This window comes from Sander vitreus, chromosome 9 (assembly GCF_031162955.1).
Source record: "Sander vitreus isolate 19-12246 chromosome 9, sanVit1, whole genome shotgun sequence".
NCBI lineage: Eukaryota > Metazoa > Chordata > Actinopteri > Perciformes > Percidae > Sander > Sander vitreus.
In genome coordinates, this window is record NC_135863.1 from 17,272,829 (window position 1) to 17,291,161 (window position 18,333).

General features: G+C 38.7%; 1 protein-coding gene across 2 annotated transcripts; it reads left to right on the forward strand.

The window, feature by feature from the left end:
• The first annotated feature begins 10,403 nt into the window (after nt 1-10,403).
• soat1 (sterol O-acyltransferase 1) lies at nt 10,404-16,734 on the forward strand. Of its 2 annotated transcripts, none has more exons than XM_078258990.1 (16): nt 10,404-10,542; nt 10,948-11,099; nt 12,140-12,198; nt 12,995-13,143; nt 13,347-13,406; nt 13,554-13,661; nt 13,750-14,035; nt 14,223-14,301; nt 14,442-14,526; nt 14,622-14,667; nt 14,765-14,894; nt 15,260-15,357; nt 15,450-15,548; nt 15,776-15,911; nt 16,129-16,274; nt 16,421-16,734. In XM_078258990.1, exons 2-16 carry the CDS (start codon nt 10,949-10,951, stop codon nt 16,496-16,498), a joined length of 1,710 nt encoding a protein of 569 aa, XP_078115116.1. In that variant the 5' UTR covers nt 10,404-10,542; nt 10,948; the 3' UTR covers nt 16,499-16,734. The 2 variants fall into 2 exon arrangements, with proteins under 2 accessions (XP_078115116.1, XP_078115117.1); XM_078258991.1 differs by having other exon boundaries at nt 13,629-13,661.
• Nucleotides 16,735-18,333: the final 1,599 nt, after the last annotated feature.

Genomic DNA, 18,333 nt, shown 5'->3' on the forward strand with positions numbered 1-18,333 from the left:
GAACAGAATAAGTTAACCATACTGCATTCCTGTTTATCCAATATCTAGGATTGAATGGCAGCTATCTTCCTACAATTTAATAGCAATAAAACAGAGGTCTTTGGTCCAGAGCATCACAGATTCAGTCCTCCCTGGGTTCACTTAAGACCAACGTTAAGCCTGTGGCAAATCATTTATCCTTTGAGCAGCATAAGTGAAATATCACCCAAGCTTGTTTTTGTCAATAAAGAAATATCTCCAAGATTAGACACTTGATCACTTTTAATGACAGAACAAAATCTTTTATATCATCACGTCTGGACTACTGTTACTCTCTTTTCACCTGTTTAAACTCCCACTCAGTCTCACAATTGCAACTTATCCAGACCTTAGCAGTCAGATTATTAACTAAGTCTAGGAGGTTCTGTCATATCACTCCAATTTTAGCATCACTGCACTGGCTGCCCATTAAGTTTAGAATACATTTTAAAATTATATTAATAACATAGGCTACCTATGGTCTGGCTGCTTTTAACCCCTTAGCACAGCCAGGCTTTTGGCTATTCCACCAACCAGACTGAAAACTGGGGGGGTTCTGATTCCTAATTAGTACTCTGTAAATCTTTTAATCTGGATAGCACTTTGTGCTTAATGAAAAGTGCTATGTAAATAAAATGTTATTATATTATTATTGTGATCTTGTTCTCAGGGCCTAAGCGGTTTGGATGGGTTACTAGGGGTTGAGGGTAATGAAGGAGATCCGGTACGTAAACATTTAACATACTGCAATTTAGTCTGTTGTTCAACATTTTTACTAAATCCAGTCCCTCCCCTGCTCATCCCAAAGGGTGATATTGGTTTCAGAGGAGCTCCTGGAACACCTGGCAGGCCTGGCAAAATGGTAAGCTCCAAAACAAACATCCATAAATGTACAACCCTGCACCATAGAACCATGGGAGTATACCCTTATTCATAAATATCTGTTCTAGTTTGGCCTACAGATGCACTTTGTGACATTTGATACATTTGCAGGGAAACCCTGGATCTCCTGGGATCAGTGGGAACACTGGAGCACCAGGGTTCAAGGTACAATATCATGTCATTTTAAATTTAAGATAATACTCATAACTACAGTATATTTACAGTTTGTTCACTATAGACATATGTATATACTTTTCATTTATGTAATTCACATATATGTGGTATTTAACATGTTTCTCTCAGGGTAAAGTTGGACCAAAAGGAAAAGGACCACCTGGACCAATGGGGCCAAAGGTATGCAAGTTTGTTCAGCAGCATAATTATAATATCACCAATAGACTTAACATAATACCTTTCGGTAAACATCTGTATCATCGCTGGTCTCATACAGGGTATTCCAGGACTGAGAGGAGAGAAGGGCGAGTCTGCAATTACTGGTCCAAAGGTAAAAGTCAGTGCAACACCTATCCTTACCTGGATGAGTCAGGGCTTCTGTTTCTCATAATGCTTTAATCCATGCTTTCTCCTATCATGTCTCTGTACCGTATACATTCTGATGCTGATGTGGACACTATCAATTAAATAGACTATAAAAGACTTTTTATACTCTTTTCTCTATACTTTTTACTCAGTTGCATAGCTTCAGGAATTTACAGCATTGACAAACGTGCAGAAATCAAACAAAAAGTGTTTATGTTTCACCTGCAGGGTCTCCTAGGTGACATGGGAACACCAGGACCAATCGGGCCACCTGGGCTAAAGGTTGGTTAAAATATATTTGAAAAAATTGAAATGCAAAAAAGGCATAATTTTAGTTGGTCAACCACATTTCTAACTTTTGTCTTAGGGGAATCCTGGTTTGCAGGGCCTGAAAGGCCAAAGAGGTCATAAGGGAAAGCAGGTGAGTTGTGTTTTACTTTTGTTTTTTGCACTGTTTGTAACTGGAAGCGAGTTATTAATCAACTGACTGACATTCACAGGGGGATACTGGTCCTCCTGGTCCAAGGGGGCGAAAAGGCTTTCTTGGACTCACCGTACGTTGCTTTGATATTCAGCTATACAAAAAAGGTTTACTGAAACATTTTACTAACTTATTTCTGTACTACTTTTGTTACAGGGTCAGCTTGGAAAGAAGGTGAGAGACTGTTTTTTTGATTTGTGTTCATGGCTTTGCAGGTTTGTGGGTCTTCCTGCTGGACCTGATCTGTTCATAGTGCTTTTTATTTATGTTTCATCTGAAAAATCAGCATCATTATGTCATATCATATCATATATCATTTATGTTTGTTAAGAAAGCATTTTGGTGGACAGCTGATGTAGCCAACTTGAAATGATTTCAGCCTTGCATTACTTTTAGTTGGCTCCATCATTACCTCGATTGCAAATAGGGAGATTAGTCTTTATGCATTAATTGCATAAAGACAGAGCCTGACTGTGTTTGGGCTTGTACAGGGAATGAAAGGTGTCCAAGGCAGGAGAGGACCAAAGGGAGTGAAGGGCAAGCATGGACCTCCAGTAAGACATTTTGCTTGACCTGATCAACAATGTCAACTGTAACATTCTGTAATGTTTTAAGATGCATTTGAAGCTTGATGGAAATGAATACTGCTTAACTGCCAAGAGGATTGTACCATGCTCTTCACAGGGAAAACCAGGTGCACCAGGCAAGCACAAAGGCAGGGGATCAAGACCTGAGCCAAAACCAGGTCAAGGAAATGAGCTAAGGCCAAAAACAAGACCCAGTACAAGATCAAAACTGAAAAATGTGCCAAGATCAAGACAAACACCCAGCCTCCTGAAGCTAAGGGAAGGACAACAAAAAGTTGGTACAAGCTTTCTTCTCGAATACACTTCATTTACTCAATGTTCTTGGTCAGTGGTAAATTATGTTCAATAGGATCGATAGTTGGCTGACTGATTGACTGCGACTGATATCTGAATGATGGATTCTTATGTAGTGGTCCAGGTCAGTGTCCAGGAGATGGTCTGAAGTAGATGAGGCTGAGGAATCCTTCAGCTGGCCGCAGGGAACTAAAGATGATCCTGCCACCACCTGCTATGAGCTGGGACTCGTACAACCACATCTGAATGATGGTGAGGGTCTGAATAGGCCCATATGTAAATCTGTTTTTGACAATACACCGTATATTAGTATGAGTGATCAGGCACTCATGTCAGTTATTTTTCAGGTTACTTTTACATGGACCCCAACCAAGGCTGTCCCTATGATGCTGTAAAGGTATTCTGTAACTTCACAGCAGGAGGAACAACCTGCATTGACCCTTTACAGTCTCAGGTACACTCATTTTCACCCAACATTAGCAGGCTAAGTGCAGTGTGAGAAATGGGCTCACTTTCTTGTTTTCAACTGCAACAACAACATGATATGATCCCATGGTTTTACATTACAATATAATTATGTCTTCAACAGGGGGTCCGGGACCCTTAGGGGGTCCTCAGAGTTACTGGGGGGGGCAAGTTATTGTTCAATCATTTAAAAAAAGTTTCAAAAGGTAATATGTCTGAAGAAATATACATAAACATGGGTTCAACATAATATTAGCAAAGATAAATCGGCCTATTGGTCATTTGTTTTTAAATGTATACAACATTGATGACCTAAGGTAGCCAGATACAGCTAAGCAAAATGATTCACTGTGCTACATGTATGTTTAACATAAAAACATGTTGTATAAATATATGAATATGTCAATAATTATTTGAATAGCTTAGTATTGTATGAACCATCAAATGGTATGTGTAAAGGCTTTAGGCCGCCCTACACATTATTGTAGGCCCAGTTTAATATGCAACAATATGTGGTGGGCGTCCCTGCTCCATCTCTCTTTCAGCTAAGGGGTCCTTGGCCTAAAAAAAACATTGAAGACCCCTGCCCTAGAACATTGCTGTTTAGATAGGATTGTTTCAATTTCCCAGAGCAATAATTTAAAATGTCCTAATAGGACTAATGTTTGCAATGCTGATAGATTGTTTAGCAGATTTCAAGTGAAGGAATCAACATTCATAAAGCTGTTTTACACAAGGCAGTGTGGGCCCATTCATAAAAAAAAAAATAGATCCTAGGAAAGAAGAGTATTACTATCCAGACTTTTTGGATTACAGTTTTTCTCCATTGGTTTGACTCATTTCTTGAAACAGAAATTACATTCTCAAAACTCTAAGAACATTTGGCAAAACAGTCTTACAGTTCAGCACAACACTATAGCTCACTTGCAAAAGCTCATATCTCTCCCAAAACTGTTCACTCATGCTTCAAAACTAAATTCCTTTCCCATATAAAGAGTCAGTGCCACGAAAATGTCAAAGATCCTTCTCAATTGCTTTGGCTCATTTCTTGAATGCTTTTTCCAAAATAACCTGGATGGTTCAGCACAACACCATGGTTCACCTGCAAAAGCTCATAATCTCTCCCAAAACAGTTCACTCGTGTCAAAACTAAATTTCTTTCTCATTTAAATAGTTAGTTCCCCCAAAATGCTTCGGCCCTTTGGCATTGTGTAAGCATTGCAAGTCAAAATGTTTAGATGTTTTGTCACTATGGCAGAGGACCATTGAAGTATCCCTCATGTCCACCTTTCAGTCTTAGCCCAGTCCTTCATTGACAGTGGTTACTGTACTGTTATTGTCTAGCTAACAGAATACAATTGTGTATAAAACTGAAGAAAAAGAGTAAGAGTAGCCTCCAAGGTTTGATATCACACATTGCACTCATACTGCCAAGGAAATTGTAACCATTTTTATTCACACACATAAAGTAACTTCCATACATCAGAGTAAAAAGAAAATGTATACAGTATAATATACTGTAATACAAACACACAAACAAAAAACAAGGAAAATGATATGTAGCCTACAGTGCTGTAAATAAAGCTGGAGTTTCACAACTAACAGTTCTTCACTGGTCGCTGTCCTCACCCTCCTGGCCATCCATACGCTGCTGTCTGTCTGGCCACAGATTCTCGTCCACATCACAGCGTATATTCTCCCTTGCGATGCAACGAGGGAAGAAACGGCGTGCATGTCGCAACCATCCCCTACACTGATCTCCTGTAATATCCTCACACGCAGCATCCATTGCATGGAGCAGGGACCTCTGATCTTGAGCCCGATGCTCATACACTCTCTACCTCCAAGCGGAGAAATACTCAATAGGATTGAGGAAAGGAGAGTAAGGTGATAGGAACACCATGACCATCCTTCCCACCCGTGCAAGGTTGTCGTCCAATCCTAGACATAGAATTCAAAGGACAACACTCCATTCATAATGTATACCTTATGTATTCCTTAAAGAATGAGTTACCAATGTAATTGTATTGTTTTACTTACAGTAACTTTACAATTCTAATGCATCACTGCACAGTGACTGGAATACTACTGTAAATTGTATCAATACTATTCCATAGTTTATTTTCGCCAATATTTTTCTTGTCATTTTTAGTATCATAACATCCCATTGAGGGAAGATATTACTGTAGGCCTATCACTCACTCACACACACTCACTAAATGAATAGGTAAATAAGTAAATAAATATATTTATTGCTCTATGCACAGTGTCCTGTCCTATACAACATAATTCCATAATTGACTGACTACATACCTGTTTTCCCTGCGAAAGGTTTGGATGATGGAGGAGACTGTAGAGCGAGGCACATTAGGCTGCACTCGGCGACCTGCCTCCACCATTGTGAGGCCATGGTTGATGACATGGTCTATAATTATGGCCCGAATTTCATCCGGGACAGCATGGTGTCTTCGTGCTCCTCGGCCTCTTCCCCCTATTCCACCACCACCACGCACCCTTACTCCTCCTCCTCCTCCTCTTCTTCTTCTTCTTCTTCCTCGAGCAGGCAGTTGCCCTTGTTCATTTACTTGGCCAGGTGCCTCCATGTTCAGAAATTGTACTGGTCCTGCATGGTCAAGCTCTATATATAACAACCATTAGACTGAGAATCAACAATCAGTTTAGATCAACAAGATCTATTCACTTGGAAATTGTGCTAAATGTAGACTACCTGTACTTAATCATTTGTAAAGATGTACTGAGACATTGAGACATGTACTAAGACATTTGCAATTTGATGAAATGAATGAGAAATTCAATTCTGTTGTGAACAATTGCCAAGTGGTTTGGAGGTTTGTCCATGTTTTGAGAATGTAATTTCTGTTTCAAGAAATGAGCCAAACCAATGGAGAAAAACTGTAATGTAAATACACAAATAAGATGGTACCAAGAATAGCTCTAAAAATGTTGGTAATGTTCTATCCTTTAGATTAAATTACGTTGGGAACCAGTGAAGAAGAAATCAAAAACGTCTGTCCAGTGGTTTAGTCAGCAGCACGGTGAAAACAAGGTAACACATTTGTGGATTGATTGAGGACCATTTAGTACATCTAACATCAGTAAGCCATTTCCTCAGACTTATAATTAATGGTTTCTGTCTCTGTCAGTTTGAGTATGCTGGTGTGGATGTTGTCCAGCTGAGGTTTCTGCGGTTACACAGCCACACATCTTTCCAGAACATGACTGTCAGGTGTACAGCAAACCACTCCAGTACTGCTGGGACAACCCATTCAGCCAATAGGATTATTCACTTCCTCGGAGACTCTGGCAAAGAAATCCTTTCACACCTAACCACAGCGTACAGGAAAGGCTGTGAGGTAAGAATAACATTTTTTGTTGTTGTCAAAAACACAATTTTTGCAGCTTTCCATAACTGTAAAATGTAATATAGATATGGGAACAGAGAGAATTTAGTTAATCAGTAGGAGGTTTTACATATTGTTTGTAGATTACAAAAGAAATCCTTTCTTACTGTGCTATGGGCTACACATTCTCTTTGCGTCTGTGTTACACTTTTAAGAATGAGGTGACGCTGACTCTTGGAATAACACATTTATTTCCTGTAGGAAATATGAAAACACAGTTCAGATCAGGAGCTGTAGCATGTACACTTAAACTCGCTCATCACGTACTGACTTCTACTTCGGCACTACTGGTTCAAAGCATATACTTTCAAAACTCTTACTCAATTACTATCAATAACAACACACTTCATAATACACAACTCATACACTAAACAAACATGCTACTCTTGGTACCATACTCACTATTGCTTCCACTGTTACTTTGTGTCAATACCCATGTTAAGTACCCAAATACATGTTTACTTACTCTTACAGTGACTACAGGTAAGTATTTAGCAAGTGACTGTAGCTACAAAAATACTGTCTCTTTTTAGTGTCAAATTACTCTTTTTAACATACACACAGGTAAGTAATACATAACTTGAAATTACATAAAAACATGAAAATAACAGTTCAGTAATACCACATTACTCCAGACTGAATAATCTCACCGCTTTTACTGTTTTTAAACCTCTATGAATTATGTTTATGAACTGAATTATGTAACATAACTAATCTTTAACCCACAGCCAGTTACAATTAACGTTTTAAACACTGACTACCCGCACACTCCACTTATCAAAACATCACGAAATGCTCCTTTAACCTTCATGACGCTCAGACTGTGGCGTTAGCATTTACCGGTGATTAGCATTAGCTTGGCCTGCTAAACAATACACACAGTTAAACAGTTTCCTACAACATTCACTCGGTTCATCCCGTTTCACATCGTTTGTCCTCACTACTGTCTTAACCACATATGTCTCCAAACATGTTTCAGCTCACACAGAAAGGTAGTAGCTTATGTTTAGCGACCGAAGTCATTACTATCGGCGACCGCCATCTTAGACACACAAGGCGGCAAACATACACACTCATAACACGGTCAAATTCAATGTCTCTTAATGTCACAGTTGTTAGCTAAAGCTCTAATAAAATAAACTACTGATGTCTATTACCCGGATTCTGATTACAGTCAGCTTACCTGTAGGAAATATGAAAACACAGTTCAGATCAGGAGCTGTAGCATGTACACTTAAACTCGTTCATCACGTACTGACTTCTACTTTGGCACTACTGGCGTCAGCTACTGATACCCAGTCAAGTGTAAAGCTTAGAGCGTCCTCTGCTGGCAAAGCTGAGTTAAGCCAGACTAATATCACCCATTCAAAACACATTAATTCAGAATCCCTTGTGGTATATTATAGACAATAGAGACAGTAGTTACCTCGTGTTTTTAGACTTTAGCTTCACTCAGTTCAAAATTTAGAGGGGGGGCAAATACTTAACACACAAATATTTAACACACAGTGCCACATCTGTTCTGTCTGATCATTTTGCAGGCGGAGGTGGTTGTGATGGTTCGGGGGAGCACGGAGCTGCATCGAGGTGATATGGAGTTACTTCCTGTCAGAGATCTGGGTGTAGAGATGAAGACGCTATCTCCCCTTGTCCCAGAAATCACTGTTGTTTTGGGACCCCTCTGCTTTTTGTGACCTATGCTGTGTGTGTGTGTGTGTGTGTGTGTGTGTGTGTGTGTGTGTGTGTGTGTGTGTGTGTGTGTGTGTGTTTGTGATATAATGAACTGTAAATATCTCTTTTATATAAAAAGCAGGGATATATGGTGTCTAGATATTTTGCATGAACAATTTCGTTTGGATTAATTTGCTCAGTGCTGTACTGTTTTGTGTATATTTATTGAATTGTCACAAGCTGAATGAATTGTTAGATTTTATAATATGAAGCAGTGATACATTGGTATCTAATGTTTATGTAGCAACTAATTTTATTTGTTTTAATGAAATTGACTCGAGGTAAGTGTTTATATCCAACTCAGTGTATTTGGTGTCTCATCATCCTCACAGGGGGAGGATGTACAGCACTATCAAAATAAAAGTATGACTTTGAACATGTGGAATAAAATCTAGCCATGCGCATCTGTTGTAGTTTTACTGAACCTGCCTGCACCATACAGTAGATGCTCAACTTAAAATAGGTTTTAGTTAGAATGTAGGTTATAGCGTAGATTTTTGCTCTTAGCTCTGTGATCATTAAGCTGTAACTATTTTTTATTTATGTGTAGGTTGAGCTCTTACACCAATCAAGTTCAAGTTTACCACTGATGACACAGAACATGCTGCCTCTTAATATCCCATGGCATGATATAAGACACAATTACCCAGAATGTATAACATTTATAAGCATTATGTTTGCTTCATTCATGTGCGTAGAGGATGAGTTTTGTTACATACACAATAGGAAATGAAAAGCATCTGTCCATCTAAGACAGCTACTAGTACTGTCCCATTTATTTGAGCCCTACTGTGACTTTCTACTCTTGTTTGTAGAATTGTTGTGACAGAAAAGGTCTGCAGCCAGGCAGCTGATATCAGAATCATCCAAGTTTGATATGCATGTTGAGACCCCCTACCCCTCCTCCCTCATACATTCACTCAAGATCTTGTTTTGCCCTTTAATCATGCACAACACAGTCTGGAAACAAAATTGTGTTTGTATGTGCGCTCAGCTGGAAAGGTTGTCATTATATTTGATGCTGTAGTTGTTCATCATTTTCATAAATGCATCCCAGGGCATGTGATTTAGAAACCACCATGCCTTACTTAGAGGAAACCATCAAAGAGTAAAACTTAACAAAAAGTTACATTTTACTCTTTAACATTAAACCTTAAATAAATCGTTTGCGAATTTGGGGAAGTACTGCATTGTATACACCTCTGAAAGAAAGGTATAAACAAGGCACGGCAAAGCAAACAATTGCTCCAAAACCACAGATCCAAATGGGTGGTAATTGGATTATTTGCAACTTTTGGGGGAAATATTGGAATATGTTATAGTAAAGTACAATATCCACTGATATGATGAGGTCGGTCCTGTCTTGAACAGGATCCCTGAGTTAAAATTTAGTTGGAAGGCCTTCATTATTTCAGCTAAAAGTGTGTCTGCATTAGGCCTATTCCTGAACTCATTTCCTAAAGACAATTATTTGTTTCTATTGATCAATAAGCATATGTCCCTGTCAAATAAACCAATAAAATAAATAAATTGGTGTTTCATCAATTACCACAAGTCATAGTCCAGCAAACAGTGGGAATCCTGTAGCTACACATTGCACAGTAAGTGAGAGCAAATGAACCTTGTCATCTATTTCATGCTGTGCATGTGGAGACATTTGTGTTTTTATATATTCATTAATTGTTACAAGTTGTTGGGTCGTGACATATAGTCCTGTCTAAAAAACGTTTAACTGTTCAGTCAGTGTCTGGTTTGGTTTAGGTTATAATTCGTATTATACTTAATTCTTAAAGCCGATTATAGTAAAATGTTATTTTTTATTATTTAATATGGTTACATGGAAGTGTTTTAATTACTCATAAGTATACTGATGAGTTATTGTCTAATGACAGCGATGGTCAACATTGTGGGCGCTGGTGACGTTAAAAGGAGGAGAGACTTTCGACCAATCAGCGTCGGCTGCCCTGCTCAACATCTCCTCTGTTAATACAATGGGGAAGGTGAGCAGCAGCCCAGATTGCTGTGATTGAAGGAGTTTGAACCATAGACTGTATAAAATAGGGTTGAACTCGACAACGTCGGAGGTCTACCTAACTAGAGAGCGCCCGGCGGTTTGAAGCGAGTAAGTATCCAGGAGGTCGGCAGACAGCTTTTGTATGTCCTTTTTCGTTTCTGTCAACATGTTTCTGCAGCTAACGATAGACACCAACAAGTGGGCTCATTTGACTAGACCTCAGTACTAGCATACTTTGAGTGTCACCCGGCAGATGCTTTAACGTTAATAACGTTTATGTTAACATTAAACCAGGTTGCCATTATGTTAAAAGCCGTGCAGTTAGCTCACTGGCCGCATGTCATACTGACTCTATATCAGCTAATGAGAGCTAACTAAATTGTAGCCTTCTGTCTGCTGCGTGTCCGCGTCATGCGAGAGTGATTTGACTGTCAACTGGGTTTGCTTTGTTTGTCGGTCAAAGTCCTTTGCATTAATATCCATGTGATAGTATGACGTTACCTGTGGCTTTAGGATGGAGAGCGGGGATGACCGTGGCCTCCGGTCTCGCTGCCAAGCCGTTCCTAAAATCCCCACCTTCCCTGACTTGGATAACTCTTTGGATGAGGAGTGTAATCAAGAGCAACACCAGCAAGGCAATGGAGGCAACCACGTTTCCAGCAATGGTAAGAACATCTCAACTCCCTCATCAGCAGGGCCAAGACAGAGGACATTAAACTCTTTCTACAGTGAACGTTTTGATGCAATGTGCATGTTGATTCAACCCCTACCTTCCCCTTTTTTATTTCAGTAAATTTCCCTGGATGGGTTAGTCACTAAAGCCATGCCATTTGAGGATGTATTTCGTCTTAAGCAATGTGATGTGACCTGTGGAACAGTTGGTGTGGTTAACCATGATAATAAATCACCAAGAAGTGATGGTCAATGACCTGATCATGAGAAGTGATTACTGTAAAACAGCAGTCTGACAAAAATACTGACCACTCAACAACAAAAATGTTTTGGAAGGTGAAAAAAGTTGTGATGTAATGTATTGGCTGTCTTTGCTACAATATCAAGTTCAGTCTGTTTTTTTTCTTTGCTACACTGTTTATTGACAGATGGGTGGAGCTACTGCTGCTTGTCTCTGTGCGTGATTGACCCTAAATAACTGTCCAAACTTGTTCATCATCAGACAGCTGTCAAGTCTAATAACCTTTAGTAACTTAACCACAAGCAGTCACATAGGTGTCTCTCCTTTTGGATTTTGCAACGTTGGATCTAAAGACGGATGTCATTTGACTGCTATTTTTGCAGACTACTACACTTTTACAGCACAATGACTCAAATCTACAATACTCAACTATAAGCATCCTGTCAAACATTTCAATCACTTAAGAAACGTGTTATTAAAAACAGGTTTTAATTATATATGAACAATAAAACTAGAGTAATTTCTTTCTATGCGCCGTCTTCTCAAATGCCCCACAGAACTTGTCTTTTGGTCATTTATTGAAATATCCAACATGAACTGATATTTACATTTACCAGCTTGATGTTCTGTTGAGGCAAGGTAACCTGGCAACGCTGTTCTGGCTCTGTTGTTAATTTGAGTGTGTCCAGAGCACTCGGCTTTATATTGCTATCAGAAGACTACAAAGCAGCATATTGACAAGGTTTTATTTTATCATATGCTCAGACTTGTGTGCTCTCTTTCCACTTTCAGGAAAAATTGAAGTGGAACATGTGATCAGCAAAAAGCTACAACTGAAAAGGAAAGCAGAGGTTAGTTAAGTCAGTAATTTCAGTTAAGAAAAAGCTGAACCTGCTTGTTGGAATGGGCCACTTAGAACAAGTGATCTTGGGTTTCCTCCAATTGATATGTTTATTTCGTCATCCTGCATTTAATCAATTATTAAGCTTAGATTGACACACCACCACAGTCAAAAGTACAGTACATTTTAGTTGTGTTTGTATGGTTTATTTCTGTCAATAGTAGTCTCCCTGCACTCACTTTTAATTATTGGGTTTATTTATAATTGTATTGGTTTTTTGGTAATTTCGGTTATAGACTTGATTTGAGCCTATCTCAATTCTATCAATATCATTAAATCCAATTTGTTCTCTCTTGAAGATGTTCTGACAGTAGAAAATATGGATTAGCTGTGAACCAGCAGGTGTTGTGACGACAAGAAGTAAGAACAGAATGGCAGTTGATATGAAAATTAATCAATACATTGAAATCCAATTTATCATAACAATTTTTAAGTTTTTCTTCCTAAATGGCTGGACAAAATTCCATCTTGAGGAAATGTGCTCAACATTTCAACATTCACATTTGACCTATTTAGCTAATGTATCCAGAGCAACTGCTGATGAGTAAGTGTTTCAGTGGGTTGCTCGAGGACACTTTTTAGAAAATATCTTTTTCAAACCATGTCTCTTCTCTCTTGAGCGTTAAAAGCAATGTAACTAACTTTGAATCTTCTCACCGTTTTAACACTAAAATATTCCACAATTGTTCAAGTATTTGTCCGCTATGAATGGTAACTCTTCCTGTGTATTTTGCTCTATTGCTCAGTACCTGAAGAGTGACCTGATGCATCAGTTTGACAGTCAGGTTAATGACTTCATGGACAGTCTCATCGAGGAGTCGGCCAGCCTGGAGTCTGCACCTGTCTCTGCTGTCTTCTCACCTCCGCTGTCAGACAAGGAGAGAAGTAAACTCGGGTGCTGTCTTTTAACTATAACTAGCCTATCAAAGCAATTTTAGTTTTAAGTTGCACTTAAACCAGATGTTTACTGTTTTGGCACATATGGACAGATGTTTCCCTTTTTCACTCTTGGTCATACACACTTTTTCTGCAACAAAAACAGATTTGCTGGCCACTGACGTCATTCTTATTCATTATTTTTTTATTTTATTTTTTTAGGTCTTTCCGGCCTCCTCATGGCCAGGGCAAACTGTTTGTTAGCCGCAGGTCCCTCTTAGAGTAAGTTGACACATTGATCTGAAAGAAATGCAAAAATTGTATTGCCACCTTTTGTTTATTACAATGCAGTGGAGATTGCTGCTGCTTAAAGATTGTCAACATCAGTGTAGCTGTACAGACTATAATCGCCTGTCTGTTTTTCTGCAGTGAGCTGTTTGAGGTGAACCACATCAGGACTATCTATCACATGTTTATTGCCCTGCTCATTCTCTTTATCCTCAGTACACTGGTGGTAGATGTCATTGATGAAGGCAGGTAATGTAGAATACTGCTATGTATAATGCCTTATGACTGAGGCTGAGGCTTCAAGATTCTCCTCTCTACTTCATCTTCTTTGCCTCAGACTGGTGCTGCACTTTGACCTACTGGTCTATGCGTTTGGACAGTTCCCTCTGGTGGTGTGCACATGGATCTGCATGTTCCTGTCTGTGTTGCTGGTTCCCTACACTCTGTTCCATTTGTGGTCACAGACCCAGTCTGGGGCTTGCAGTCACCCTAGGTTGTGCAGTTTGCTGTTTGGCTCTGCATTCCTGCTCTACCAAGCTCTGGGTGTGGGATTCCTGCCTACATATGTGGTGGTGAGCAACAGTTTTCCACCTGCATCCTGCTTCATCATCATCCTGGAACAGGTAGATGACCAGTGTGGATCACACCCACAGTTAATGTGTTGTATTCAGCCTTATTTCTTGCCTTATTTAAATCACTTTTCAAATGTCTTTTTAGCATATATGTAAACTCACCTTCTCTTCTTGAATTGACTCTGTGGACAAAGTTGTAATAGCTGCTGGGTCCGTTTTTATATTTGTCTTATTCCAGGTGCGTCTAATGATGAAAGCCCACTCCTTTGTCAGAGAGAATGTACCAAGAGTCCTAACCTGGGCTAAAGAAAAGACCAGTACGTCACTTCTTTCTTTTGTTCTCCTTTGTATCCATGTACAGTTCCTATTTGCCAATTCATACAGTTACTACCTTTCTCATAGCTACTCGTTTCCTGTTCCTTATGTCCTGATAAGCAGTCTCTCCTATCATCTATAGGTCCCCGCCCAGTGGTCCCTCAGGTCTCTCAGTATATCTACTTTCTGTTTGCACCAACACTCATCTACAGAGACAAGTACCCCAGGTAAACAGACCACCTCCTTGTTTGGGTTTTTTCCCCATATAGTAGTTCATGTATTTGGTAAAACCTTGTTTCTCACTTTATATGTAACCATACAGGAACCCAGTGATCAGATGGGGCTATGTGGCCACAAAGTTACTTCAGGTACCAACCGCTTTCATATTTTAAGGCTAAGCTTTTTTAAATTTGCGAAAGATAATAGCCCATTTTTCTGACAATTTCATCCATCCCCACCCCACAGGTACTAGGCTGTCTGTTTTATGCCTATTACGTGTTTGTGCGGCTGTGCATCCCTCAGTTCCGCAGCATCAGTCTGCAGCTGTTTGACCTGAGGGCCATGGTCCTCTGCATCTTTAACTCTATCTTGCCAGGTAAGATCAGCCACTAGCTACTTGTTTTTATGTTGTTGTCTTTCAGCATTAGTATAATCAACTGTTATTGTATAGAGCCACATCTGTATGTATTATTGATAGCTTAATCGTTTTATCTCATTTTAGAGTGACCTCTTACCACCATTCCAGGGACAGCGGATGTAAAATAGCCTCCAGGCTAATTCTGGCACATTTTACTTTTATGTATTATTAGTGTGCATTGTCCCTGATAAATAAACCTAAAATTAAAAAAAAATAGCTTGTGGACCCTTATCAACAAATACTTTCATACATCCCTTAGTCTCACTCGGTCTCAAGGGATGCAGTAGTAAAAATGTGTCTTTTTTTTTTTTTTTCATTTGCAGGAGTGTTGATCCTCTTCCTGGGATTCTTTGCCTTCCTCCACTGTTGGCTAAATGCTTTTGCTGAGATGCTCCGCTTTGCTGACAGGATGTTTTACAAGGTACTTCTATCACTGCCAGCCACAGCAAAATTTGAATTATGTTGTAATGTGGTTTATATTTTGACTAATTTCATTTTGATTACACATTACAGGATTGGTGGAACTCAACCTCTTTTGCTAATTACTATCGCACTTGGAACGTAGTGGTCCATGACTGGCTGTACTACTATGTGTACCGAGATCTCCTGTTGGTGAGTGGTTTTGCTATTGGTACAATCTCCTTTTTTTTCTTCTTTTTTCTTAAGAGAACGGTAGCTGCATTCTGTCTTAGGTCAGCTTTATAGGGAATTTTATTGACTATTTTGTAATTGGAGGGAATTACAAAATCAGTGTGAAAAGCCATTTATATTGTGAAATGCATGGATCAAATTAAAGCTGTTGTTTTGACTTGTCTGTTCTCTCCACTGTTGTCTTCCAGATGTCTCAGAGGCGTTTCAGACCAGTAGCCATGCTGTTTGTGTTTACAGTGTCTGCAGTGGTCCACGAGTACATTCTTGCAATCTGCTTTGGTTTCTTCTATCCAGTGCTCTTCTGCCTCTTTATGTGCTTTGGAAGTAAGAGCAACAACCTCTGTGTTCCTCCCTATTCTCACTCCACTCTGTTTTTATTGTATATCAGTCACCCAGACTTGCTTGAAAATTCAGCTAAATCTAGTATTATTATTCTTTCTGTGGTCTGGTACACACAATAACATGGTCTAGTTATGTATTTATTGCATTTATTTTTTCATTATGTTTCCACCCTTGTCTTCCATTGTTCTCCCTCTCACAGTGATGTTCAACTTCATTCTGCATGACCAAAGGAAAGGTCCCATCTGGAACATAATCATGTGGACATCCCTCTTCCTGGGTCAGGGAGTCATTATCTGTCTGTACTCCCAGGAGTGGTATGCCCAGTGCTACTGCCCCCTGAAGGAGGTAACACCTGCAGCATTGCTTTGTGTTGCCCTCTAAAAACTGATATGCTGATTATTTAGATACAGCTGGATGTTAGTTTTTGCTTTGCTAACCTTGAGCATAGACACAACTTTAGCTTCATATTTTTTTTTTTTTTCTAATTCCAGCCTTCATTCCTTGAGTTACTGAAGCCTCGCTCCTGGAGCTGTCAGAGAGGCCTGATGGCAGACTCTGATAGGCTGTGATCTACGTTTGGACTACTGCAGAGGAGCAATATAAATTTGACCAGCCTTTCTTTTACTGTCATAACTTCTGGTCTTTCAGTTTGTTTTATATTATTGCACTAAGGTCATGAGTCTGTGTATGAATGTATGGAAGAGATCCGATTATTATCTGCCAAAATGTTCTTTACTTTAACAGCAACGTCACAGTGATGCCTTACTTAACCGTTTAAAAGACAGACCCAACTAAATTACAAGTTCACATAAAATCACATATGAACTCTTTTATTTTTATGTTTTTTTTACGCATTACTTTTGCCTTGATCAACTGTGAAACCACTCCCTGTGCCAATATGATAGTGGCAAACATTAAATATGGCAGCGGAATACAAACAAAAGCACTATACATATACATCGCATATCACGTTTGCAATTACTACTCTATTATAGATAACATTTAATATGTTTGGAAAGCCTTTCAATATGACTTATTTATTTATTTTTCACTGCCAATAAGATTTATTTTGAAAAATGGCCACTGTCTGGTGTTTTGTATAAATCTATGAGGAGCTGTGGCCGCTGTATTATAGTTCCAAGATGCAGTCAATTCCTCTAAAGAGGAAAATGAAGGTTGGGCATGCTGATATAGTTTGGAAATAATTTTATAATAAATCTGAAACTATAAAAATAAAAAATCATTATAGTGAACTCCAGAAAACTAAATGTTAAACATGGAGTTAATGTATTCTGACTGCTGAATGTATTCTTGAAGATTTGAATATTTCAATTGAACTGTTTTGAATATAGATCTAGCGTCATAGATGCAAAGTTTCCTCTGAACTTAAATAATATTTTAGTTGTTTGAGAGTTATGTGAAGGTGAAATCACTACAGAATAACTTACAACTGTAAATGTTGCAGCTGGCTGCTAGAATGATATAACATTGAAATAGTGCTGATACTTAATTAGCACTAAGGGCTACAGATTGCTTTGTCAGATACTGAGTACATAAAATTTGACAGTTGTTTTATTTTTAAATGTCAAACTAACCGAAGAAGGAATGTATATGCTCAGTGTGCTTATAGTTCCTGTGGTCTTGAAACAATTTCTTTACACATTTGTATTATTTGGAGGTAATCACAAAGTTAATGCACAGTTACTGTTGCCAATTCTGACATTTCAATGCAGAGATACTGTATTTACAGTTGTGAATAGTGAGATGCACATTATGAAGTAAAAACCAGCAATGACAAACAGGGCGCTTCCAAAAAGAGTATGACCACAAGGTGGCACTGTATTAAAAGCTTTTACTTTTGATTCGTCCTCTGCTCTACTTGGCTGTGAATTGTGGTCAGGAGCAAGAGAGGCTTTCCAAGAGTCCCTTATATTAACAAACAATTACCAGCAACTTCTTTTTTTGTTTTTGTAAAATATGTACAGATAATAGCAGAACTATTGGAATGCCTTGTGGTACTTTCTACTAAGTAACTCCTGAGAACTCCACATTTGGCTAAAGCCTTGTAATCTTGCTTTATGCCTTTGAGATTTTGTTAACAAGGATAATGTAGTAAAAATAGCCAACCTGCAGAAATGCTGTTTATTGAAATAAGATATTTATATTTTGGAGCAGAGCTTTTGCCTGTTATATTTGTGTTCATTGTGGTCTCTTTTTCTCTGGCCTTGAATAGCTCATTTTGTCAGGTGACAATTTTATGACTCAGTATGTTGTTCTATCTACTGATGTAGACAAACGTCTGATACATTCTTTAAAGACAAAGTACAAAGTACAAGAACTATTCAGAAAAAAATGAAGTATGTTACCTCTTTAATGAATGTGTTGTATCATAAATGTCTAATGT

What these genes read in the sequence shown, in the direction of transcription:
- soat1 (XM_078258990.1), top strand. Translation starts at nt 10,949, where the DNA reads ATGGAGAGCGGGGATGACCGTGGCCTCCGGTCTCGCTGCCAAGCCGTT. An exon ending in AAGGAGAGAAGTAAACTCGG is followed by an intron (nt 13,144 to 13,346) that starts GTGCTGTCTTTT and finishes TTATTTTTTTAG; the next exon opens with GTCTTTCCGGCCTCCTCATG. An exon ending in GATGTCATTGATGAAGGCAG is followed by an intron (nt 13,662 to 13,749) that starts GTAATGTAGAAT and finishes TCTTTGCCTCAG; the next exon opens with ACTGGTGCTGCACTTTGACC.